Below are 27,941 nucleotides of genomic sequence, written 5' to 3'. Positions count from 1 at the left end.
GCACCGTGCAAGCTCACATGCACAGACAATGCTGTGTCAGAGCACCCTTCTCCTTACCCACAGCCAAACATCTCCTTGGGCTTTCAAGTTCTGACAGAGAGGATCCAACACGAGCATCCCCAAGCCAAGCCTCTGCCTTCTCTGTTGGTGAAAATCAGAACAGTCCACCCATGTCAAGTCCCTTCCCACCATGACCACAGCACTGCTCTGCCCACAGGGAGGACTCACTAATTGAATCAGATTTGGCTTCTTCCTGTGAGCAGGAGGATTTTTTAGTAAAATGATGGATTTTTCCTTCTTTTAATCTGTGACTTGCAGTATTGGTTTTTTTATACATGGAAGGCTCTAATTAAAGCCTCAGATTGTCTTTAAGCTCATCCTGTTTCAGAATAAAAGCAAAATTTGGTGCTTGAAACAGATGAGAAACAATCCTGCCTACCTGATTTTCACCATTTAAGATTTGTAAAAATTTTATGGAGGAAATGTGTATTCTATGGTACCTGAAGGGGCTTTCTCACTTTAGTTACATTGCACAGCTGAAGCAAATGGTAGTTGTTTCTGTTTATATTTTTTTCCTGCCTAGAAATTGTAAATTCCAGTCTTGTCCATTCTCTTTTTTCCCAGCTCATTCTGTAGAGTTAGCTCTTCATGAACTGTTAGCTTTCTGACCCAAGGAGCATTTCCTAAGGAACCCAATCTTACTAAGAGGGATGAAACTCCAGAATTCAGAAAAGGATTTTATGCCCACTTCTTCAGCTAAGAACTGAGAAAGACCATTGGGAACCTCCATCATCCAAGAAGACCTCTCCTAGAGAGGAGGAGGGACTGAAGACAACGTTCTTCGTGGTTCTAAGGTAAAAGACAAGCAGGAAGAAGTCTTTCCTGTTTCTGGCAAGGCTCCCAAAGGAAAGATATTGAACTTTTAGACATTTTGCTGATGTGGTCATTCAGAACTGATGAAGTTGTGAATTGAAATTAAAAGTGGACTTGAAAATCTATCTGGATGAGAATTAGTGAGCATAGGTAAGTCTAGCAAAAAAAAAAAATCTGGAAGAGTTATTAAATCCCATTCTTCAGGGCTTTAACAAACCCTTCCAGAGAGGCATGAATGGGGCCCAACAGGCAGAACATTGAATGCTGTAAACACCATTTTGAGGATGGGGCTGACATAAAGAAAGGAAAACTGCCACTTATTCTGAAATATTCAGTAATGGCCTGTTCCTGGCAATGACAGGAAACAGCCCTAGATTACAAGTATTATTGAGGAAGACAGTATCACTCTATTTGCAATTATTGAAAAGAAAACCCAAAGCAATATCCTTTCTTTATATATGAAATACTTTGTCTCTCATTCAGTTACACATTTTCAGCAATCAAGAGGACCAATAATCTTCAGCTAATGCCTTTGGCAAGAATAAGCAGACAGCTCTCACCGGAGATCAATTGCTCAAGTCCCAACAACAGTTTACAAAAATTCTACCTTCTGCATCTCCTTGGAGAGTGATGTTTATGACAGTTTGCCTGGAAAAACAGGATATGATGCTATTCATACAGCTAAAATAGAAGAGGAAGAGCCTGCCATGACAGTGTTTCTTTAATGATAAGAACAGACTAGAAGACTGACATATTATATAAAATTTAGCAAAATATTTGCTTTATTTACAGATTGTGTGAACTTGGAAAGGGAGACGGGGTGAAGGGTTGTTCAGTGTACTTTGCCTTCCCTTGCCATTATAGCACTTGAAAGTCCAAGTCATTCCCATGTTAACCCCCACAAAAGACACACACAGAGGTTACACTGAAGACATTCATAGGCATTTCAGCCCTGCTTCCAACCAGCTCTGCACACCTGTGGACACCAGTGACTTGAGGATCACAGGTAGAAATGCAGTTTCTTGACCAAGAAAATACTGCAAAGCAAGGTATTTTTGAAGCATCCCTCTTGACTTGTAGGCGAAATTATACTACTTGTAAATACTTTGGAGAACAAAAGAGTTATAACCTATAATACTGTCATTACTCATCTTCAGGGGAGGTCCTGCACCTGCAGACCTGAATCCTGATGTGGAGTTGATGCCTGGGCACCACAGATCATCAATTGTAAAACAGCTGCTGCAGGGAAGGGAAAATACTCTAAAATCTGCAGAGGTAGAAAACTGAGTCAAATAAGGCAGAGGAAGGTGAAAGCTCAGTTAAACACAACTTCCTCCCAATTCTTTACCTCTCCTGCACACTTACATGTCTCTTAGTCAGGTGTATCTGTGTGAATTTGTTCAACTTTGTACCAACTTACAATTGGGTTCAGATCCCAAACTGGTTTATTGAGTTTTAGGAGTGCTGAATACACAGATGCTCTTACCAAATTTTTAAAAAGCCATAGAGATTTTAGCTCTTTGGAAAACAATGCCATCTAAGCTTTAACTTTACTAATTTTTCAGGAGCAGATCACTGCAAGTTGTACAGCAGAAGAATAAGAGAGGTACCTTGTGGTTATCAGATTTTAAGATCCTGATCTTTCATTTTTGTCTAAGGCCAGAAGCACAAGTGTGGGAATACTGCAACAAATGCTTACAGATGGACTGACTCCCTCTAGATGGGAGCAAAACAGCTGAATGTGTGCAGTCTGTACCTCTTCAGATCAAAGGTCTTTACCTCCAGTCAGGATTGATCTTTCACAAAGAACAACAGGGGAACATTTGCAGAGATGGTTTCCCGAATTTATTTGCAGTAAGACAGTTTTGAAACCACGCTTCTTGTCTGTGTCATGCTCCTGGAAATATGCTGCACATCAGACAAACACAGAAAGGCTTGCTCTTCTTTTAGAAGCAGGAATAGAAAAATTAAAACAACAAAGAAATAATCTGAAAAAGCACAGAAAAATAGCAGGTACAAAGGCAAAGAAAACTACTGATATTCTGGTGAAAATCTGAAGGCAGAGTGAGCCATTTGCCCTGTCTCCCTGCAGGCCTGATGTGGCTGCAAGCACTGAACAAGCTGTGCAGAGATGTGCCAGCCTCCAGTGCCTTGGCACAGAAAAGAGCAGACCTACATCCTCTCCAGCCATGGGGGCTGTGAGATCACACAGCTTGGGGCTTTCTTCTGTGTTGCCAATGGGAGTTCGTGCACCACACATTGATTAAAAAATAAAAAACAGACTCAAAAATAAGAATGGAAGCAAGATACTAATCTCCACCTATCAGCTTTCCACAGACTGATAAATGAAATAGCCTGACACCGAACAAATCAGTGTCAGATACACCAAACAGTCATCAAGGAAATTTTCAAGAGACAGAAAACACAAACTGAGCAGACTACAATGAAAAGCAAACAAGATATACAAGTTTAATAACTTGGGATAGATTTTCTCACCACTAATCTGTGACATTTTGGCTTGCTACTTTAAAGATACACTGAATAAACATTTGAGCCATCTAGTTTTGCTGCAGTATTACTGAAAATCAAGTAATGAACAGAAACTGGACTCAAGCAATAGGGACATTTATAGACCATTCATAAATGCTGGAGGCTTGAGAACCGCAAGGGCTTTTTCTTAATTATCTACATGCTGTTTTGGGAATCACAGAAAATCTCTTCCATCAGAACTAGCTTGAGAGCAAATTGGGCTTTGAACAGAATTGTTTTGCCATTTAATCAACCAGCTTTCTGCAGGAATTGCTCTGTGGCTAATACACAAGCACCTGAAAACTGAAATTGGAAATGGTTATAATATAAGAAGGATACTGGGAGTGAACCCTCAGGCCCCGGGGGCTGCACTCGCCTACGCAACTTTTCTTAGGTGGTGCCATGGCTGTGATATTCTCTGTGCTTCTGAAAGGACTGAGAAAACCTGAAGTAGAAAGCAGAAGGGAGAAGGTCCTTGACAAGGAGGATGACGTTAAAAGCTGTAAAGAAGAAAAAACACTGAGCAAGCACGTCTCCATCCCCATCTCCTCACTTTGTCCTCTCAGCCAGTCACGAGAAAGGCTTGTTAATGCAGGCACTTCCCAGCTCGGCCCTCTAAGGGCAAACAGCAAAAGGTTTCAGTCACTCCAGACTTGTTCCCATCCTTTTACCTGGCTCTATAGCCTGTTAGTCCTACTTTTTATGAACACTTCTTGGCCATGAGCAGATCTCGGTGCACCCAAACCTCTCAGTTCTGCCACAAATCAAACATTTCACCAGAATTAATTGCAGACACAACTTTGGGTAAACTATGAAGGCAACCAAGAGCCCAAATCCTGTTTACAAAGCAAACAAAATAAACCCAAATTTATGTTGTCCATCCCGTATTATTATCACACAGCAATTCTGCACCAGGATGGCCCTCCTAGGAGACTGCACACACTTCATCAGGAAAGAGCCTGGTGCTGTGTGTGAAGCACTTGCTTAGAGCTTTTTAGTAACTCCTTCAACTACTGACGAACTGTGGTTAGTTATAGTTACTGCAACCAAATACTTGTGAACAGAAAAATTAATTAATTCCTGCAAAATAAACTGAATAAAAGGATAGATAAGCCAGAGCAAGTTAGGGCAACTGCAATGCTCAATTATCAAAGGAAACATTTTTCACCCACCTCAGGCCCTAAGATTGAAAAGACTGAATATATATAACTGAAAATACCTACTTCATTCAAAAATAATCACACAAGTAGCAAGGGAGGGAAAGAGAGACAATTTTAAAAAACTTAATCTATCTGATATTTGCAGGTATAAATATTTTGATCATTTACCAATAGTAAAGAACCACTCCCCAACCATTTTTCAAGGTGGTGTGAGAGTGTTTGCATGACTTTTAACAGAGCAGGGAGATGAATAACGCTCGTGTTTGTTTAGCATTTGTTCTCTGAGTAGGGGCTAGAGAGACTAAAGAAGCAGATATGGGGAAACACCAGCAAGTTCAGAATTTGCAGTTTATTGACCAGACTCCCAAAATTGCACAGCTCTTTTTTTTTTAAAGGTGAAGCAACAAATGTAACTGGGGCATTTAGCAATTCCCATTGCTCTTTTGTCATCTGGATGAGAACACAGGTGTAACCACATTTTAAAATGTCAATGAATTAATGATACTGATTAGCACTCCTAGTAAACATGAATACAAACATAATTAATAGTATTAATCATACTAATATGGCCATTCACCTATTCAAAGGAAAAAGCAAATATTTAACATAATAAATGCCTGAAAATTTACATTTTTATTCAATGATAAAATTGGGTAAGTAGGATATGTGTATGATATAAAACAGATCCTTAAGAGTGAAGGTAGATTTCATTTTTCAAATAAAAAGGGAAGTTTACCACTGGGCAGTTCCTATATCTAAACTGGAGATACTCCTGACAGCTCTGTTCCAGTACAAGCTAAAGTCTCCTGGTTCTTACTTGACCTTGGTTGGTGGGTGGGATTTGACAGCCCACATAATTTAGCAGATCCCACCTTGGGGTAATTTTCTTTTAACTTTTTTTAAATCCCAAAAAGTTCACAATCAGCATAAGAATTTTGTTTCAAAAGGCCTAAAAAGTACACAATTCAAACAGATTGGATTCTGTGATTGTAGCAAATACATCTGTTTTATTTCTAAATAAAACAGGGAATTCTGAACCAAAGGCTTCAGTGAACCTTTTCAGCTCAAGTTTTGGGATGTGTCTTCAAAGGCTACTTAATAGGGCTTTTTTAGATCACATGTGGACAATGTGAGGACATACGTAGTTAATTTGTGTTCCACTACCTTGACAACCTGCTACCTTAATCTCTTTCATTTCCTCACAGCCATCTGAAAGCCTCAGCACCTTTGCAAGAGGACACTTCTGCACAGAATTTAGACATCTGAGCCTCTTAAAGAAGGTGTAGCTGCACATACAAGAGCGTACCAGAAGATGCTCATATTCAAGTGTGATTTGGACTTGAACATTATTAACTTACAAAAAAGGTGGCTATTTGCATTTTCCATTAATTAAATTAAGTCAGGAACAGCAGTCAGAAAATAAAATTGACATTCAGGAGATCCCTCAGCTTTGAGGTTTTAAAACTTCTATGTTCATAGCACAGTTTTTTATTCCCTTCACTCTCTCAACAAACCCACTCCTCACTTTCACATTCTTCCACTTCCCCTTGGCCACATTACACTGCTGAAGTTTAGTCGTGACTCTTAAGACAATGGAAAATATATCTGATGCTGCCTTGAGCTGGAAAAATGTTTAATGCATTAAGGGCACAAGAAAAAAAATTGGTGCCCTTGAGTAAGTGACTGAATCAGGATAAAATAAAGGTCACTGAGAATTAAAATGAAACAAATATCTGCCTGCCTGCCTGCACAAAGGCTTAGTGCCCTCTCTGCAGCTACTGTCACTCATCCTTTATAACAAAAAAATTAGAGGCCAGTCTGCTGCAGCACAGCCTTGAAACAGTTCAGAGATTAAGGTATTCACACAGAGGTGGAGACAAAAGGTGTATTTTAGTGACATAGCACTTGTGATCTAAAGCCAAAATCTAAGCCACAAGCAGAGCACCAAGAGCAAAGTGAAGCCATCCTAAAGAAGGCATGCAAGGTTAATCGTGGGGTGCGGTCTTGTGACTTCTTTTTTAAGAGCCTATCATCACTACCTCGTACCACAGAGTTTAAAAGACATTGGGGTTTTTTTGGGGTTGGGTTGGTTTTTTTTCAACCTTTGGCTCAAAATTCACACTCCTGCCAAGCCACGAGGAAAAGAAGGCACGGGAAAAGTTGTTTAAACCTGCTCATCATCAACAAAACAGAGATTACAGGCAGCAGAGTCAATCTGAAGACAGCAAAGGAGTGGTCTGTCCTGGTGGAGCAGGGACTGCGCAAAGCAGGGAGAAAGGCATTATTTGCTACCTTGCAGAAAGGAATTAGGTGCCAGTGTCTGCTTTCTAACATCCACTGCCCACCTCAGTGGGGTCCCTCTCTACCTACATGCACTGAGTGCACACACCTCACTGCCTTTGAGCGACCACTGTTTATTTTCTCAACTACATTAGAGAATTTTTCCTCATGTTGCAAAAAATTAATTTAAAGGAAACTCGAAATAAATACAAATAATGGTGTTTCTTATGATTGTACAGAGAGCCCTACACTTTTAAAATGCAATTTACATGGGAGAAGACAAAAGGATTTTGAACTCTTTAGCAAAAACTATTCCAAGGAAAAAAAGTGATTGAAAAGAAATTACATCCTGGCTACAAGTAAATTACATTACAGACAGCTAGTTGTCCAACAGGAACACTTTGGACTGTGATACACATCAAAATAAATCTAATTACCCTTAAAAATCAGAGAATCTGTAGGTTTACCTAAAAAACAGGATATGAGCTTTTAATTGTTTTCACTGCAGACACAAACAAAAGACACTGATTAACTTACTGGGCTCAAGAGAGGTAATTATTTTGCAGCAGATGCATCTGTAAGAGCAATTCTGTGACAGCTCCAGATTTAATCTGTCTTTGTTTTATGAAGACCATCTGCACAAATTACTTTTCCCTCAGATTTTAGGTTTTGAGGTGAACTCTGCACAGACAGAATGCAAAACTCAATTATAGCCCAGTATCAGGCTGATATTGATGCTAGAGACACATGCTACAGACTAAGTCTAATGAAAAGCCCCTAGCTGAAAACAGAATTTAATTTCCTTTAAAAAAACCCCATACACTCCCCAGTTTTGTAAAAATATTAAAAATATTATGAAAAAAGATGAACAGATTACTGAGAACATATGAAAGGAAGAATATTTGAGAAGTTTCTTGCCAGGAAACAAGCAAAGAAGTATTTTAATAAAATACTCTCTTACAGCCAATGTGCTGTTTCATTCTGCAATATTACTCCAAGAGCAGAACATCTAGGTAACAATATTCTGAAGTACTCTAAATCCACAGACTTGAGAAAGTGTTCAGCAAGAGATGCCAACCTCTCCATACTAACTTCCCCAATGCTGTTTCCCAGATCACTGCTGACTAGAGTACGGCTTCAACTCCTTTCCAAGCATCCATCCCCACACCCCTCCACCCGCCCTCATCTGCAGTGCATTTAGCATCTGGAGCTCTGCAGAGACAGAAAAAGTGCCTTAGGTTTTATTTATTCCAATTAATCCACTGAAGGAACAATATCCTCCACATCAAGTGGATGGGCCCTGAGCAGTAGGATTTCAGGAGGCATCCAGAGAGTAAGAAGCCATACAGATTGCAGCTATCAGGACTCCCTTCCATGCTCTCCCTTGGATGAACATGCTCTCCCCAAGAGAGCTCCATGTACCAAGGTATAACTAAGATAACAGGTGGTTTATTGCATTGCCTTTGTCTTAGTTTTTTGCCTTTAAGCAGGACTTAACATGCACCAAAGCGTATTTTGGACAGGGACGTGTTTTAAAGACTGCACTGAGCTTTAGGGAAAATTCACATGAATGTTAATGAGACCAGAGATGTTCCCACAAACACTCACAGAGGAAGAACAAGGATGGTTTTGGGCAAAGTGTTATAGAAAAAGACAAACCAAGAGTTAAATCAGCAGTCACTTCTGTCGCTTCATTAGTCACTACAGCAAGAGCAAGCAGGGATACCATGGTGTCCTGAAGAAAAAGAAAATCCACAGGAACACACTGGTCTCTCAGAAAGAAGCAGAAACAACTGTTTTCAAATTGGCAGTCAACAGTGTTTTGCAAAAGGAAAACCCCAGACCAGATGTAACAGCTTCCAAAACAGCAGCAAAGCCTGATTATTTTCTCATGCAATAATCAAGTGTGGGAACCAGATTGCTGCTGCAAGCTAATAACTTCATGGCTGAGAAAAGCTACAGAGGTCTGTTTGAGAGGTGAGGAGAAAGGGAGGGCTCAGCTATTGCCTGGCAGGGCTTCAAAAAGCTTGGAAGGTTCAAGTAAATGTCTTCACTGAAGCTGCTAAACCAAAGAAAGCCTCTGGTCTCCTCTCAGATTTGACCACCCCAACATTTTGGGATCACTCTTGCCTCAATACCTGCTCCAAGAACCCACACGAACTGAGATGAGCAGGATCTTGTGGCACATAGAATTGCAGTATTCCTAAGGAGGCCAAATTTGGCTCCAGCTCCAATAGTCCAGCCATGAAATAATGCATTTCTTTCCATGGCTTTGCTGCAAAAGCACTTGTTAAAGTTTTACCCTACACATTCATTTAGTACCAGTTTGGAAAGGCAAATTCTGGTTGTAGTCAATAGCTGAGAGACTCCTGCCAGATCCTCTGAAAGATTTTCTTCTGAAATCACATTAAGAAGTAGTTAAACTGGTACTAAATGAATGTTTACTTGACAGGAGGATCAAGAGAGGGGAAACCATCAGTATAATCCCAGGAAGCACAGGCTTCCACACTTCAACACACAGCTGGGCACTGGCATCTGGAAATAGCACAGTGGCTTTGTTCTGTGATAGGGAGAGAAAAATTTTGGCAAATTAAGGATGTAGCAAAGCAGGTTATTAGACTGAAGTATTAAAAGCAGCCACATGCACTTTTTAGAGATGGATTACTGCCTGAAAGATACCATTAGGTTTTACATGCCCTCATTCTATAGCCAACTCTTCAGCAGCCATAGAGATAGCAGTCAATTAATCCATAATCAAAGGCTCATCTACTAATATTTCATTGCCAGGTATTGTTAACAAAAGAGAAGTCATGAAGAATTTAAGGGATTGACTATTTTGTGGACATGTGTGGGAATAGCAGAGGCAAACCCAGCATTTTGTTTTCTGCATGAAGAATCTCGTTTGACAACACATGATCACCCTCTTCCAGCACACAGTCTCACTCACCCTGGTGTGCCTGCAGCTCACAGGTGCTAATTACGGAGCGTGATGCTTTCATTCTGAATATCACATCCAACTATCAACCTCACTTTTGCTTTTATCTTCTGCTAAATCAGAAAGAAATCTCAAAGAATGATTCCTCAAAATCAAAAAAAATCCCATCTAGAGTTACATCAGAAATAAATAAATCACTCTCTCCATTAACTATCAGCAGATTGTTGAAAGCTAATAGCAATAGGTGATTTCTTAACAATGCAAACTTATTTCCCTTTATATTCCAGGATTGCTGGGCTTAATAATACTAGCATTTCCTTCCATTCAGTCCAACCCAGGTGTGAAACCCACTGGCACAAACTCAGTGTCACAGCCACTAGAGCTAACTTCACTTCTGGAATGCTGTCACAGGCTCTGAAGGTGATTCACACACACACAAATGCAACTGGACAAGTGCCTCATACAAAATAATAATTAGCAGCTATAACAAACATCCTACCACAAAGCACTGGTGCAGCACAAAATGGATCTTCTCAAGTTGTTTTATTTTTCAACTTCTCCTGCCTTCATCATATTTTAATTAAGACTGCATCAGAGAAAAGTTAACTTAGAAATAACCTCATTAGACATCCAGAGAAGCAGCAATGTAGAGCAGTGTTAAATTCAGCTGGGATTGCAGATGGTAGCTCTGTAAATCAGGTTCTGCTTCAATTCAGCACTTCAGCAGAATGTTCATCCTTTCAAGAAATTGCTGCTGAATTGTAAAGTATCATGAAACAGATCCCACTTGTGCTGCACCATGACCAGGAGTACAAATGATACATTTCTTTGCAATCTTAATAGTCAATAACTGCTTAAATCATTGAATTCAAAATAAGTTGGTATTATGAATAGCACAGAAGGACTTGGGCTAGGCACTGGGTCAGCATATTAGGGATGAGTATTCCTTAGGTCGGTACAAGTTACTGTATTTTTGGTTTATCTGCCTGTGGGTTATTCATTAATAACATCAAATACTGCTGTAAAATTTACTCATACACAAATACAACCTAAGCTGTGAACCCCAAAAAAGTTTGCCCCCTCCTTCAACTCTGCCTTGCCTGCTTCTCTATTCCAACAATCCCCTCCTGCTTCTGCTTTTGGGCATTTTATCCGAGGATTTATTTTCAAGTAACAGTGCTTAAGAGGTACAGTCTAGAAGGCAAGAATTGTACCTATGACAGCATTGGTATCAGCTCTGCCACCTGCAGAACAGGAATACGCTTTTCTAAAGGGAAAAGGAAGGGGGGGCCAGGCAGAATCAGATCAGTTTCTAGTCCCATATGTTCCCTCCACTTGTGGTCTGTTTTAGGTGGCAATGTCGTGGTGGGGATATGTGGGTGTGACCCGACACTTGAAATTAGACAGTGATTAGTAAAAGCCTTGAAACACCATCAGATGTATTCAGTATCTCGGCAACATTTGTATCAGCAAGAACTATTGACTGAGCTTGCTCTTATTACCCAAATCAGGGCACAGTCCCCTTTCTTTCACTGCTAAGCTCTCTGCCTCAATGACTTCCTGTTGCACTGAGTTTTATAATCTAATTACCTGCTGTGTAAAAAGTGACTGATTTTGATTCTACTGCCTTTCCTTTTCATCCAACAGACACAGAACCAACATTCATATTCTTCCTGAGATCATTACTGGTTTAAATTTAATTTTAGAAATAGGAAAAAGAAAAGGTTTGCATCATTCTTTGAGATAGAAATACACATGTGAAACAAACCACTATGAAAGTACCAAAGCCTCCATTCATCTAGAAGACATTATAGCATACTTGTCTGTTTTCCCATGCTTAGTCTAATTCTTTTTGTCTCCTATTTTCAGATTAAAAACCAAAAAAACCCACAACAAACTATTAATCTAAAAAAAAAAAAAAACAAAATAAAACCCCACACACAAAACCCCAAAACCTTTCCTGTCAGGCACTGCAGCTTGTACAAAGCTGGGACCTCCTTTAGTACTAACATGCATCATGTTATTACTTAGAGCTGTATAAAAGTCTGTAGGCACTTATGGGAGGTAGCAATGCAGAGGGTTTACCTTCTTCACAAACCCAAGTAACTTCTGGAATAAGACAACCTCTCTAACATAGGCAGTGCTGTGTTTATAAAATACAGCGAACTTGCAGAACTCAAGCCCCCCCTTGCTTTCACCTCTACCCAGAGTGAACACAAACAGGGCATAGCCAGATTCCCTCAGCAGGCTGAAAAGAACAGCAAGCAGCACATAGTACAAAACATTGTCATCTGCTTGCCAGTGCTTATTGCAGCAATAAATAACCAGCTGCCCGCCACCCTTCACAGAGAAACCCTCAGCATGGAGGCTTGCTGGAAAGGCAGCAGCACTGCTCATCCTGACAGCATTCCATCTGTCTGGGAGGAGATTTCATAGGCATAGAGATGTGCATGCACAAGCCAGCCAAGAGGCTCAGCTACTATGAAATCTACAGCACACAACACAAAGAAGGGAGGGCAGTGGGGTGAGGGGTTGTTAAACTCATGAAATGAAGGAAGAAATCAGAAGCAGGAGGGTCCAGGACAAACCTTCATGTACCACAACCCACACTGATGCTGAATCACTGGCCTGTGTTGTTTTGTTTCAAAAAATATTGTGGATGATGATGTGTGCTGTATTTATACTCGCAGTCTGCTACTAAGGGGCTATGACTCACTATTTTTTATGCTGCAGCCTCATCAGCTGCACACCAGTGAACTCAGTGAAGTAAACCAGAGAAAGAGAGAAGAAAAATGAGGCCTGAATTAAGACAGAGATCTAATTTAAATTCAGTGCCAGATGCCCCACAGGTAAGTCGTGATAGCAGTCTGAGGTGTGAGGCTTTAGGAATACCTCAACTGGACTCAATCCATGTGGTGGGGTACAAGTCAGATGTTATAGAGGGGAAGCCAGGAGATGTTGAGAGCAGCACTGAAGTGTAAAGGCAGGGACTAAATAACTGTACACAGATCCGGAGAAAACTCCACAATGATCCCCACAATCCTGGCATTAATCCAAGCCACGTCACTGCAGAGGAAGGACCTGCAGTCAGAAGGTAATGGCAGGCAGCACCGCTAAGTCCTACATCCTCCACACAGCTATGGAGCATCCCCTGCAGCACTCCAGGCACTGCATCCACCCTGAGCTCTACTCAGGCACATGGAACAAAGGCATCCTGCCCACAGCCTCCTGCTCAGCTTACCCCAAATCTGCCATGGCAAAACTGGGTAGGAACAATCTGCATTCTTTCACAGCAGCAAGTCTGGCCTATACACTAAGCAGCATCCTGGGAGCACAGCTTCTCATTTAAACAGCACCAGTAAAACTTTTTTGTCCTCCTCCCTGCCACTAGGCACAGAGGATTCCCTGAAATGTGTTTTCCTGATGCCAGTTCACAGCAGCTCCTAAAGAAACTTCAAATTCAGGGAACAAATTCAGAGCCAATAAGAGGCCACGGCAATCAGGGCAGATGTATCTTATTTTCTGCTGCTGCATTTCAACAACTGCCAGTGCAGAGCCTTTTGGGTCCAATAAACTCCAGATGATTTTTCTACCACACGGTCACAGGTTATATCTGAAAAAACATTTGAATGACTGAGAGCTAAATGTAAGGAAAGCTTCCCAGTGAAAATAAAAAATTCAGGCTGTGCATATATGATCACTGGTGCCCAAAATTTGGGTCCTCGGTGTTTTGTGTATTAGGACAGGTCAATCTGATAAATGACAAGACAAAACCCCTATATTTAGAATGAGACCAGGGAAAAAAAAAGTTAAAATCTTACTAATAGAGGAATGAAAAGAAGAGGTTTTAAAGAGACTTGAGGAGTACCATGTCTTATTTATGTGCTGTGTATAAGCAGAGCATCAAATCGCCCTCAAACCACAAACACCACTCACAACTGGACTGGAAGTGGGATGTCCCGGAGCATCTGAACAAACGTGTAAAGCTCAGAGTTTACTGCAAGCTCTGTACCATCATTTACCAGGGCTCTCTGCCTCCAGTACAGCTGCATTTCAGGCCAGTGCAACTGTACTTCTTCCCCAAGTGCTGATGCTAATGTGGGTGACTCCACAGCACCATGTACCAAAGAAATATCCCGGTGGGCTGGCACAGGTTGGCCTCAACATGGCATTCCAAGCCAATTTACCCATTTTTTCTGCCCTAGCCTGATATCCCTCATTATTAGATTGGCATTTTTAAGGCACTTTCACAGATCTTTACCATCCACACCTAAGTGATAGAGCTGAGACACCAAGGCAGGCTGTTCAGACAGCAGGGAAAGGTAACACTGGTTTTACATAACGATGTTGTCACAGGCATTCCATGTTTTGTCACTTGCTGGCTGATCAACACAGACACCCAATGATCTTGGGTTGTTCTTGAATCATCTGCACTACAACAAAACCATAATACCAAGCTGCAAAGAGCAACTCTATTATACAAGAAAGGAGGCACCATCTTTGGAGTCCCACACAAAATCTAACATTGATGGAAAGATGCCATGAACACGTGTCCAGGCAACAGGAACAGCCACAGCCCTTTGCAGCTTTCCACAGTTATTTCAATTACTAAGGATTCACAGCATGTACTTCCCTTTCTCCTTTTTACTCCCCAAGAAAAAATAAAGCATTTTGTGGAGGTGTTTCAGCTGTACAGCAGTTCTTGCCCTCCAAAGTAAACAGAACAATTCATGCACACATGAGGATGGTTCCCAACTGCTATTACTGCATTATTGGAGTACTTTGTTAGAAAAATTACTACCATGTCTTACAAGACTCAGCACTGCTTTGTAGCTTCTCTTCTCCAGCTGTTAAGGAAAATTGGGAGTTTCACTGAAATTGTTTCCTACAAAAGATGCTTCTCTTTTTAAAAGCAGAAAGAAAAATGTGACAAGTCTAACCTGGACACTCTACAGGAGCATCTGCAGGAGCTGTAGTCCAGCTCCTTTGTGTTCCCATTCTCCTCTGTGGTCTTTGTCCCTTGTGTAACTTTCATGTCTGTGAATCTTTTAAAGCAAACCTCTTGCATAGTTTTAAAGCTAAAAGCACATCCTAAAGGTTTCTGTGGGCTGTTTATTTTTGAAGGAAACCAAACCTCTAAGTGAACTTCTTTTTTTGCCTAGCACTGACTGTTCACACATACATTGAAATCTGGTTCATATTATCCTTGTCTAGACACAAGTGCACACAAATTCACCAGTACAGCAGGAAAGCAGGGGACATTCTCCCAGAACTCTGCACACTGCTTGGCGAAATACTTTATGGACACCTGGACCCAACACAACACAAGTAACACTTATCAATAGCCATTTCTCAATGGTAAGAAGCATCTGTGGAAGGTTATCTTGGAATTCAGCACATAAAAACATCACTTGCCTGGGAAAGAGGAAATGTATTGAAGCTAACATGGTAACCCCAGGTGATGGGTAAAGAGCTCACACACACATGCAGAATATTCTCTGCATCAATGGAGATGCCACTGCTATTCATCTTCCCATACCCGTCCAGCCCTACAGTTATGTCAGGGATTGTTCCCAGAGCTCCTGAGCTCCAAAATAATGACAGAGTTAATCAAACTTAGTGATTAAACAACAAAACCCCTTTTGCACAGGATTTCTGACCTCTCCCTCAACCTGACAGTTTAATTTCCTCTTTCCCTTTGCTGAATCCTGCACTTTCATTCAACCCATACCCTTTCTATTGGCACTTCAGCACCTTTGCAGAGCCACAATAATGCTAAAGGCAACTGAGTTGGGCAGTGAAGCAGATGAGGATCTCTACAAGATCAGCCTGTGCTTCCAAATCTGATTGTGAGAACGAAATGGCTCAAGGCCAGCACCTAAGCAAGAAGCAGGTGGTAAAAGCAGTCCATGGGCGAGATGGCACTGACGAGTCCAAACAAAGCATTTATCCCTTTCAGAAAAAAATGGAACTTGAAGAATTTCCACTACAGCTTTGCACAAAATACCTGTCCCAGGAAAATAAGAATCTCTGATCTGTCTGCCTGTAGCCAGACCCCGTGGCTTGCGGCACTCAGTGTATCCCCTGCAGCCATACACAGAAAAACGGAAGAGCACCAACACCAGTGTGTGAAACTGCTATCATGGCCATTAGTGCATTCTGGAGTCATGCTCTTGAGGGACTAACGAGGAATGACATCCATTTGCTGAAATATTGCCTATGCCATGGGTCCCATGTTGGCTATCCAGACGCCACACAGACCTGTTAACACAGTCTTTCCCTGAAAATTCAGGGGCCCAACTAAGGACAATTTACAGGCAAATCTGTTTCAGATAGGAGTTCAGTATAGCGGAGACAGCCACCCCAGGTGAACCTTTGTTTTACAGGGTCACTATTCAGTAGCCACTCTGCTGCCTCCAGCAGCATCAGCTGAGTGCCAACATCCAGCATCCAGCTGCTTGGGGATAGACCCACCTCCACTGATGACTTCCAGGGGCAAGGAGCAGAGATCATTGTTTTGAAAAAGCTGAGTAGGACTACCAAAGCAGCTTCAAGCACAGAAGAAACTTCACACTACATATGTGATAAACCAATATTTACAGAATGGGGAAGCCCAGGGAAGCACCCATTAAGGAGGAACCCAAGCAAGGAGCAGCTTTTCAGCCATGTCTGCACTGTATTTTGCAGCTTCACAGAGCCAGTAGCATCTGGCTTCCCAAAAACACCACCATCCCAGCCTGATACCAGTCTCTGTCTTGGTCAGGAAGAACTCCTGAGGTCTTCTTGTACTAGCTTAGAAACTCTTTGCTCCTGAGGTCTTCTTGTACTAGCTTAGAAACTCTTTGTTCCTGAGGTCTTCTTGTACTAGCTTAGAAACTCTTTGTTCCTATAATATTTAATGGCATCATAGTGGTTGCAAATGATGGCTGAATTTATTATTCCCCTGTAAAACACATATTTGAACAGCTTATGTTCCCAATTATAATTTTCCATCTCAAAGGACTCCACATCTGCACTTAAGAGGATGAAAAACGATTCATAAAGAATCGAACAAACTCTTGTCCATTCTTGCCCATTGAACAAATTCTTGACATTTATTTACAGGATTTAATTCCTTTTCATTCAAGATTAATGCTCACTGGTAAGATAAAATAGCACTGGCCTGGTAAGATAAAACAGCATTGGCACAAACATGTACAAAGCTGCCTCACAGCTACTTTAGGAACAATTGCCATAATGACATTACTGCAGTCTGAATTGGATTAGGTCACAGCAATGGACAAACACTGACACCTGTGATGAGAGAACTAAAAGCCCAGGTTGGAATGACACTTTAGATAAAGGTAAGGAAGAAATGGCCCACAGGGACTCTTACACTACAGTGACAGAGCAAGGTGATATTAAAAGTTCCCAGTGCCACCAGTGGGCTGACAGAGCTCTGTGTGCCTGACAGGTCCCAGTGTCTGGCACTGATGGTGTGGTGGTGTGACCCTGGCTGGATGCCCCCAAAGCCACACTCCCCTCCACAACCAGTCAGGGGTGAGGAAATACAACAAAAGGGTCCTGAGTTGAAATAAGGACAGGGAGAGATCACTCACTGAATACCATCATGTTAGACTCAGCTTGGGGAAATTAAATTAACTGATTACCAATCAAAATCAGAGCAGGATAATAAGAAGCAAAACAAATTCTCCTTCCCAAGAGACAAAATCCCAAGCTCCTCTTTATGCACAGAACCACAGGATCTGACCAGACAACTTCAGTGCATAAGTACAACTCCCTGTCTCTGCTACTGAAGCATTTTCTCTGTAGTTGAGTTCTAATTATTAATGGTTTAACACAAACTGTTCACTTTCATAGAACACAGAGGTACTCTGAAGCATTAAAGTCTAAAAGACAAGGCGCATGTCTCAGTTCTTTCCCTTACTGATGTATGCATAGAGCTCTAATTCTCCTAAAAAAAGGACTACTTTTCTTCCTCAGACTGTGAAGCATAAAGCACTCCTTTTTTCTGTTCTAGGATTTATTTTTGTCTGGATGCTTTACGTAGCCCATCCCTGAAAAATTAATTTACACAAGATCTAAGACCTTCAGTGACTCAATGGGGCCCAGTGCTTTATCTTGTGTGTTGTGCAGTTTCCCTGTATTCCTTTTATGTGAGGTGTTATAAATTCTACCTTGCCTTTTCATCCAGTGCTCAACACAACTGGACCACAAAGAAATGCTCGGAGGGTTCATGATGCCAAACTCACCAGAGCCATGCAGTCACCCACTGAAGAGCCTGTCCATAACTTCAGTGGAGCTGCATGACTTCAAGCTCACTGCCCCACTGGATCACACCATCTATACAGAATTAATAGCATTTGAAACATTTTACCTTTCTTTTTCCTCTTAATAAGACTCGAGTCTAAGAAAAATCTAGCATTTTGATCATACTTGAGTGTGTACTTGACTAAAAATCATCACTTAAAAAACCCAGCAGCCCTCTTAAGTTTTACGCTTGCCAGGCTGGTGGAATCAGAAATGGGTAACATTGAGCACTAGAGGGCAGCAGGAAATCAATTCCCAAAACAGGGACCATGTTCTTCAAGGCCAATGCAGTTAAGCACTGTGTTTAACCAATTTCAAACCAACACACTGGTTTAAAAAAAGATTTAATTATGTTGTTTTGCTGTTAATAACAATTAGTTCTGTTGTTTGGGACCACAGTTCAAGCTCAAGTGAGTTCGAGTGTTAGCTTCCTGCAGTCAGAGAAGACTGCACATCCCAAAGCACCTTTGAAGAGCATGCTCACCTTCACCTTCAGAGCAAACCAAAAAGGAAAATATTCTCAGTGTGACCTATATCTTTTAGGCAAAGGAGACTATCAGAAGTTTCTGTATCTAACCTGGAGTGCATTTATGAGCCCCTTTTAGCTCAGCTTCAGCTCAGCCTGAAAATGATTTAAAATATCACACATTTTAGATTTGCTAAGTTACACAGACCTCTTAAAGAGACTATAGTCTTTAGCCAGACAAAAAAAGCCATTTTGGAAATTTGGCAACTTTTGGCAGCAGTGTGAGCCAAAGCACTGCTTTGGTAGCTCAGACAGCCAAGCTGTAATTTCTACACCAAGTAATGCACACTGAGCTCTGGGCTGAACTGAACCTCCCAGCACCCACCAAAAGCCAGCCCTGAAAGGTTGCTGCTGACGTGACAAAAACGCTCCTTTCATTTTCAGCCTCTACGTCAACACTTGTGAACAACTCCCATACAGGAAAAGCACAGGTCATGCCAGACTTCTTCAGTAAACTCAAACCCACTTCTGCAAAACAGATTAAGTAACTCTTGACCGGCCAGAGGACATGGTAGAAAGGAGAGAGCATTTAAGGACGAGTCGGAACACATGTGCCAACATTAGCAGCACTCCTCAGCTGCTAATAAAAGACACAGCAACCTACTGCAAAACTGGGCATGTAAACTCACTGGGAATAGGTAGCATTTTTTTCCAGAGAAATCCCAATAGAACTGACAGCTACTGAGGTAGTTTCGACTGAAGTTGAAAATCTCTGTCGAAAATCTTTGTTTGAACATAGTTGTTTGGTTGACTGAACACCCAGAAAGCAATCAGAATAGTCCAAAAATCATGCTCTTTAAACTGGGATAATGTTGTGATAGATGTCCCCTTGATTTGAGTGGGAAGTTCAGTAGCAGTGCTGTGGCTCAGGCTCACTGATTTGCCCAAACCAGTGGGTCTCCAGTGAAATGGTCTGTCCCATTTCCCCCAAGCTCTCACGACTTGTTCCAAATGGGCTGGTTTTGAAGAAAGCCTACAACACCCCACAACTGATCAGACAGAACCTACAGCCTGGGTCCCCACAAGGGAGAAGAGATTAATAGTCCAACACCACCTTTTTCAGAAACCACCGTCCTGGAAAGGCTGTAATCCCATGTGAAAGCCAGGACATGCTGCAGAGCGCTGGATCCTGGCTGTACCTGTGCTGCTGCCAGGAAGAGAAGCTGTCCCCACTTCATCCACACAAATATTCACATGGCTGCCCAGAAAGCTGGGCCAGTTCCCTGAGCTGACTTCTCACTGTGTACCAACACTAAGGATCAACCAGGAATAATAAGCACAGCCAGGAGCAGCCTGGGATTCTCGCTGCATTACAGAGGTCAGGGAAGTCCATGGAAAATAACTAAAGATAAGCCTGGGCTCAAACTTGAAACAAACTGCAGGAACAGATTAGAGCTTTTGGAGAGGCAAAGGTTGAACACCTCTATCCTCCCAAGCTGGCTTTAATCCATTCTTTTTTTAAAAAAAGCTAGCCAGCTTTTAGATACTTGACGGTCTCTTCAAGCCCACAGGAAACTCTGTCTACCTTCACCACCCCATCTCTCCAGTATCATCCTCTCTCTCCTACTGTCACCCTTCTTTTATTTTCTCTGTCCCTGTGACACCCCATTTTCTTCCACTGGGTGACCCTGTCCACCCATCCATTTTCCTAAGGACACAGCTTTTCATTACAAAGAAAAAGCAAGGAAGGCAGAGACTACAGGACAAACAATCTGCCCATGATCACAAGCCCTAGGCAGGGCCATGAAGGGAGATGGGACTGAGTTTTGCCCATGCTTCAGACAGGCAGTCTCCCAAGCATGGTTCCACAATTGAACTCTCAAATGCTGCCTCCAAATTTAGTAGAATTACTCCAGAGCTGCACTGGCAAACCCAGTTCTGCCTGACCACAGAGCATGGGCAGCGCCCAGAACCCTGTGCCCTACCAATTTGTAGACCACATCTGTTGTTTATTCTCTAGCACTTTTTTTAAGTTGCAATTTTTCCAGGTAAAGTTTTTTTCCACTGTCCCTGGTATGCTCTGGTTCAGTGCCCTACATGAAAAGTCACATTGCCAGTGATTTATTTCTTTGGAAACAACCTTTATTTGCTTCCTAGGACATATTAATCCAAATAATTTAAGGCTTTCCCACACATACACCTGAATGCTGCCTGCCAAGTAAGAACTTTTGCTGGCAACTTTTCTTAATCCAGAGGAAGTGGTAAGGTGTTCCTGGTGTATTGAGCAACTGAGCGATTAAAAAAATGATAAACAATTAAATTTTTGAAAATTATTTTCCAGTATGGAATAAAAAAAGATGGAGCATACTGAAGTGTTCACTGATCCCATTTAATTTTCTCAGTCTATCACCACTTAGACACTTGAACTCACTATGACAATAAGCTAAAAGTATGAATGTTTGTTGAAAGAGTAGAACCCTCATTCCCACACCAATCATAAAAGCACTCATTTACAAACAATTTTAGAGATTTAGTAATAATCCTACAGGACTACTGTTTTCTTGCCTAGGGATGCCTGCTTTCAGGAGGCCCTGTATTCATGGCTAATGAGTTCTATCTTCTGCTATTAAAAGTGATGGAGCCTCTCTAGACTAATAAAACCTGTTACTGATGACTCAGGCAGTGGGAATACCCCCATGACCACTTCCAGCTCCTGAGGCACTGATGGTGTGGTACTTCAGTCAGTCTCAGCCCAGTTCATGCAGCAGATTACAGAAAACACAGCCTGTCAGCCTGTTTCATTCCTAAGGAAGTTGCCACATTCCCAGAGACCTACCAGCCTTTTGGAAATGCTTTTGAATCACTAAGGAAGATCCTCATCCATCTGCAATCTTCTGGTCATACTGTGGAGGTGCAACCTACAGCCACTGCCACTCCCCTCACTCACACTGTGCCACAGCAGCAGTTCTCAATGTCTCGTGACAAAACAAACGAGCAAAAGAGCTCCTTTCCCAAGATACATTTGACAGAACTTGCTCTTCCAGGAGTATCTGATCCGGGCAGATGTTTCTAAAACCATCTTCCTGTCTCTTCTGCCACACTGGCCAATCTCAATGGGTTTGAATGCTGAACTTGAACCAAAAGAGAGAGTTTAAGTGGATATGTATATTGGTTTGATGCTGCTATGAAGAGAAAAGAACCAAGATGTTCAGAGCATTCATTGGTCATGCTGTGACACTTATTTCACTCCAGGAGCACAGGGAGCATCCCACAGTTATTGCTCAGTGGTTTCAGTTGTGAGCAGTCTCTACAACAAGCCATGAATGGGAGGGTTCATGGGCCTCATCTGCCCTCCTCAGCACACCTGGACCCCACACTGGCACCAGGGGGTGCTGGGGTCAGCAAGGAGGCAGGATGTGGCCTCTCAGCATACCTTGGTGCTGAGCTTCAGCTGCGTACTGCACACAGGCACCACAAACAGGTTACCCGGTGCTGTCATTTCCGCACCTGTCGCTCCCACTAAGCCTCAGACATTCCTGCGACTGCCAAGTGGTCATGCAGTTATTCCATGTGTCCCATTCAACACAGCAATCAAGGCCAGCTGCCCTGAGCTACACGAAATGGTGTTTGAGCAACACATCCCAGGAACTGCCCCACAGCTCCCAGGATTGCTTCATACCTGTGACACAGGGCTTGTGAAACCTGAGCAGACAAATGCCTTCCAGCCTGTCTCACTGTCAGAGGAGCTTCCCCATCCTCCTCTCCCATGACAGCGGAAAAGGCTTGCTCAGGACATTCCTTGCAGTGCTGGTCACCACTCTTATGCACAAAAATAAAGCAAAACCTCAAACCAGTCACACTATTACTCTAGTGCAACATGGATCATGGAATGTGATATATGTTGTGGTTTAAAGTAGAGGTTAACAGCATAAGATCCCCATTATTATTATTAACATAAGACATGTGGCTTCCTGGTCTGCACAACAAAAGCAAAGCAAGGCTTGGTATCTGCTGTTGGCAGATTCCATTACAGTTCTGGATGTCCCACACCTAGAGCTGAAGGCAACTGCACAGGCAAGCAGTCAACATCAGCTGAGCGAGATCAGTTGGTAGATGCCACTGCTTACCTGTTTAGCATGAAAATAGTGGAATTCCCACTGGAAGAAACTCTCCTGTTGAGTTTCAAGCTAATTTCTTGGAAGCATGCCACAGAAAACCACTTTAGAGTAAGAAGAGAAGTCAAAGCCTCCTTTTACACTACTTAAGATTCTAAAGCAACTAGAAATGTTGTCAGTGACATTTAACCTGCTCAGGTGCCTTGACAAATCCTCTCCATGCACTATTTGCTGACAAGAACTTATTTCCCTCCCAATGTTAAATATAATTACTAGGACCTTTATTCCAGCCAGCATGAATATATGGCAAGAAGTGCCACTGGGCCAGCACATTTTGATTTCACATTTCTTGCCAGCTGTCCCTTATCTTCTCAGAGATACCATTTACACCATGTACTTCTAAGAACCTGGAGTAGTGGCTGACCTAAAATGTTACTTCTGCAGAAACCAGTCCTCTTCCAAGTGAGGAAACTGCTGTCTCACAAGAGTTGAACTGAAGCAGTCCTCACCACGCTATTGTCATTAGCACAAGCAAATAGTTATTATTATTGAAGCAATGGGGTAACAAGGCCACATCCTGAGCTCATGATGAGAACATGAAAAACATAAGGAAAGGTTTAAAAACTCTTCCTACTGACTAGGGTAATTTGAGACAGTGTTTACTCCTGATGTCTGAAGGATTACTCTGTTAGTTGTCCTTCTGAGAACACAGTAAATACAAAGAATGTTGCAGAACATTAGCAGCTGACAGCTTCATCTGAGCTCCTCTCCTGTGTCCCATCATCCCACAGTTCCCACTGTATCTGTCCAGCTGGAGCAGACAGTAGTTCTGGTAAAATTGTGTTTTATGACAGGCAGGTGCAGCAGTATCAGACTGCAGTGACTCAGTCAAGCAACACACTGCCTACATAGACGAAGCACTGGCTAAAGTAAGAGCATGTGGAGAAGCAGAAGCTGTTACCTGTGGGTGGAGAGGGAAAAACATCCCCAGAAGGATAAAGCTCCTCACTGTTTTCAGAGCTGTGTGGAGGCAGAAAGTGCTCTGCTAGGTCACAAACAGAGGGGAGGTCCAATATGCTGCTCTCTGAGGTGTGACTTGGTGACGTCTCCTTTCCTTCCATGGTCCCACTGCAGACAGAAATGAGACTCAGCCGGGTTTTTAGAGCATGAAAATCTAAGCAGAAGTCAACACAAACGATCTGACATTTTTGTACTGCTTTATGAGATGAGAGGAGCTGTTCTAGTACAATCATACTTCAACTGAGAAAATAACAAAGATGTAAAGGAGGAACAACAGCAAATCCCACAGACAACAGCCCTCAGCCTTAAGTAGGACAATTAGGAGTCCACAATAAATCTGGCTTTCCTAGAGGCTTCCCAGAAGTACAGTCTCGGGCCCCAAAACTAGGAAGCCATGGAGCATATTCCCATCAGGGTATCCCGTCTGTGCCATTTAAAAGGAAACATGTTCTACAGGGTCCTTTTCCACTGATGCTGCTACAAGTCTCAAGTGAAATCCATCCCTCTTGGCTGTGTTCACTAGCAGCAAGAAAAAGCATCTTAAAACTTGTCAATCTCACAGGGATGGCAAACACTTCCTGATGTGGAGACATCAGGGCAGCTGTATTGTATAATCTGTGCACAACACTTTGGAAAGCTTTGGTTGAAGGATCCCCACATCTGAACACCTTTTTATCAAGCTTCCTCAACCAGTCCACTACCACAGAGGGGAAGAACTCACAGCTGGGTGGAGAACAAGAGAGGGTTGGTGCCACCCAGCTCCAGATCAAGTGCTACAGTGAATGGGCAACTCTTTTGGAGAGGATGGAACCAAAGTGCTCCAGTAAAGCAGCTCCAAGCACAGCCACACGAGTGGCTGGGGCAGAAGAGCAGTGAAATGCAAAAAACCTGGTGGGGCAGGAGCTCCTTCTGTTTTGGTAAAGAGTGACAGGACAGAGGAACCAGATCTGGTGGTCAGGCAATGGCCTGTGACCCTGCAGGCTCACATTCATCTTCTCTTCTATAAAAAAAAGACAACAAATTCTTGTCTTGGGGGTATTATCAGTAAGGAATGTGATAGCCACAGTGGGCAAGGAAATCCCCGTAAGGCATTAGTACTGAAAAATAAATACCCCCATGCAGATTTTTTTTAAAAAAACATCATTCCTTAGGTGCTTCTGTGCTGAGCAAACTTTTAGCTAAGATACACCTCTGACCTTTGCAAGATGCATGTGGGCATAAGGAACACATAGAAGGAAAAACTTTCCTCAAATATTGTGTTTATGATGTGTGCTACTTTTAAGTACGGAAGGATTTTAGAGAACTAAACTGCCTATTATCATCCTTGGTCTGGAAAAAAAACCCCCAAAAGAACAAAAACCCACACCAAAAGGCCAATGAACTCCATCCCTCCAAGGGCAAGTGGCAAATTACAGCAATAGGAGCTGCTGGTGTGATACCACAGCAGTTTAAGGCTGTCATTGATGGGAGCTGCAGTGGCCCTGGATGTCTCTGCCTGTGCTGCTCCCCTTCCTTGTCTTGCCACAACAAGACTAACAACATGTGCAACCATGTTTTGATCAGGTTTAGATAAAACAAAGCAGCTTTAAAAAACGTTTTCCCCTGGATTAGCTCCCTCTAGTCCTCTTAAATCAAGTACACAGCAGTCCCAGCCCCAAAACTGATGGTGAGACCACAACTGATGGTGCTTGTGAGAAAAGGCTCAGCCCTGGGCCTTCAGACTAGTGAAAGAGATTCACTATTACCTCTGTGCCACACCTGGTAAGAGAGAGCACTGATGTGCAAACAGTCCCTTTGGACAAAGTCCAGGAGCAAACAGCCTGCTACTGCTTCAGGATTCCTTTATTCTTTCTTCATGGTTTGTCGACCTCAGCTTGCTGGAACGAAACAAACAGGTTAGTTAGATGCTTTGCACCAGCTGATCTGGCAGATGGACAGGGTGACCTTTCGAAGTGTAATGCTAGCCAACGTCAACAGACAGTCATCACATACACCACTGTTTGTTGGGTCTGGTACAGAGGAAAAGTTTTTTCTAAGAATCAGAAAGAGCACATCTAGTTATGCCCTTGAACCTTCTGACAGCAGTGGAGACCTCCTGGAAAGGGGCCGGTACCTCCTAGAAATAAAGCCAAGATTTTCTTTACAAGAAGCTGCCAGATGGGCTGTTTATTCAAAACCCATCAAGCAGAGAAGCAAGTAATAGCTGGCAATCCTCCCTCCCTCCTGTGGAGAGCAGGTATTTCCCCAACAGGTTTAGCTAGCGGTGTCTTGATGTCAGCCTGTTCCGTCAAAACTCAACCGGGAAATGTGTTTTAAGAGGGCCCCAAACCCACCCTGTGGAGTACAATACAGGCTCACAAAACCCAAATCCTGTTTCCTCTGCCACTACCACCTCGATTATCTTCAGTGAGCAACCAGGACAGATGTAGTTTCAGGCAGACGCTGGATTTTTTTTCCAGGCCACCCTCACCCAGTGGCACTGCCCAGCTACCAGGAATGTCCCAAAGGCATGTCCTGCACAGGCTTGCCTGGCTGGCAGCATTGCTGCAGAATGTGATGGATACAGGAGGGTGTCAGGCACTGGCCTTACCGACTGCCCTGCTCAGCAGGTGAGGGGGTTCTCTTCCTCCCGGCCGCGTTTCCTTCCCCTTTTCCTGCAGGCAACATTCGCGCATTATTTCAAAAACCACTTCCTTGGCAGAGAAACGCAACAAGAGTGACACAGGGCATGGTGCACGCCAAAGCCGGAGCACCCCACGGCCTGGCCATGGCTGCTGCGCCCACCCCCTCACCGCTTCCTGAGGGGAAATGCCGCGGCAGCAGCCCAAGAGCAGCCAGATCTCGGGGGAGGAGGGAGTGGAAATAAGGGCAAAGCCAAAAGCGCGGCAGGGCTGCCCCGAGCCGGGCCGCACTCGCACAGCCGCACCTCGGGCCCTCCACGCCGCTGCCGGGCCCAGCCAGGGCCCTCCAGCCCCGAGGCCGCCTAAGGGCGAGGGGAAGCGGGCAGAAGCCTCACGGCCGGGGGCAGGCGGGACCGGGGGGCCCCGAGCAGGGCGCTGCGGGACTGGGGGGGCCGGCGCTGACACACAGCCGGGCAGCAGCGGCAGCCGCACCTCAGCGGAGCTCCGAGAGCGGCTGCGCAGGCCCCGGGCCCGCCCCCGCGGGACTGCGGGTGGGAAGCGGGCGGGTGGTTTTCAAAATGTTTCCTGCCAGGTTTTCCTCAAAACACGTTTAGCTCGGATTTATCACTGTGAATTCGGAGGGGAGAGGTTTTGGCGGGGTTAGGCAGCGGCGCTATCCCGTGCCTGGCACACGGGATGGCGTCCCGGGCTGCTCAGCGCTCGGTCGCTTTACACCGCTGCCCTGCAAAAGTGCAGCCTGCAAAAGCCCTGAGCGGGGGTGAGCGTGGGGCTGCAGGGTGCAAACATCATAGCGCGGGCCGAGAAAAAACCAACACAATTCCCACCCGGGACATAAGCTGCAAGCTTTCCTCTGAGGGCTTACGGAGCTCGTGGAGGAGATGTGCACCGGGGATGTCCATGTGCTCCCACCGAGGAGTTTTAACAGCGGCGGAGTGGAATCTTCGCAAGCCCTGCTGAGAAGCGGGGTACAAACCTCACTCAGTTTGAGACACCGCATCACTTCAGCGCCAGCACGATCGGTGTGTGCGGCCACAGCCGCAGCAGGCGTGGTGACAAGGACATTTACGGGGGACCGACACAGACATCCTGACCCTCTTTACCAGGGCTGCGGGGAGTGTCGCGGACACGTGCTGGATACTTCTCCAGCAAAGAGAATACGGTGCGGTGCTGCCTGACAGCGTGTGCACGGCACAGCCAGACACGCCAGGAGAGAGGTCAAGGATCCGCCCCGGTGCCGTCTGGGCAGGCAGTCGGGAGCAAGTGCTGAGCTCTTTGGCCCGCGCGCTGTGAGTGAGGCTGGGAAGGAGCTGGGAGTTTTTTCCAAGAAGCCTTTGGACTTCAGAGTTACTGAGGGCAAACGGGTGTGTTTAGGAGGAAGTCACTAAAAGGAAGAAAATAAATTGGAAGTCCCGCGGCTGCCAAGAGGGCTTTGTTTTTCTCGCAGGTGAGCTGGCTTGAGCTGGGAAAGGTGTCCACAGGGAGAGCCTTTGAATCCGTGTTTCAGGCACAGCAGTGACTCTGCCTCGCCCTTACAGCCTCTCTTGAACCAGGCCTGGGCACTTGGGGTCACTGCACAAGTAGAGATGCAAACCTAGCTACACCCTGAGCTGT

General features: G+C 43.7%; 1 protein-coding gene across 3 annotated transcripts in view; it reads right to left on the bottom strand.

Annotated features, from left to right (window-relative positions):
- SHLD1 (shieldin complex subunit 1) overlaps positions 1-26,824 on the bottom strand; it is a 40,253-nt gene extending 13,429 nt beyond the window's left edge. The window contains exons 1-3 of one of the 3 annotated variants that reach the window (XM_042036600.1): positions 26,279-26,824; positions 25,434-25,565; positions 23,630-23,796 (exon numbers count right to left, since the gene is read on the bottom strand). In XM_042036600.1, coding sequence (XP_041892534.1) covers positions 23,630-23,789 — 160 coding nt within the window. In that variant the 5' untranslated portion in view covers positions 23,790-23,796; positions 25,434-25,565; positions 26,279-26,824. Of the gene's footprint in view, positions 1-3,319; positions 3,903-23,629; positions 23,797-25,433; positions 25,566-26,278 lie in introns of those variants that run through there. The other 2 variants (XR_006017502.1, XR_006017503.1) reach the window with 2 other exon arrangements.
- Positions 26,825-27,941: the final 1,117 nt, after the last annotated feature.

The sequence above is a fragment of the Corvus kubaryi genome, unplaced genomic scaffold (assembly GCF_017639235.1).
Source record: "Corvus kubaryi isolate FWS band 111438036 unplaced genomic scaffold, C.kubaryi_AGA036_p1.0 37386, whole genome shotgun sequence".
Classification (NCBI taxonomy): Eukaryota; Metazoa; Chordata; class Aves; order Passeriformes; family Corvidae; genus Corvus; species Corvus kubaryi.
This window is presented reverse-complemented; position numbering and strand designations above follow the sequence as displayed.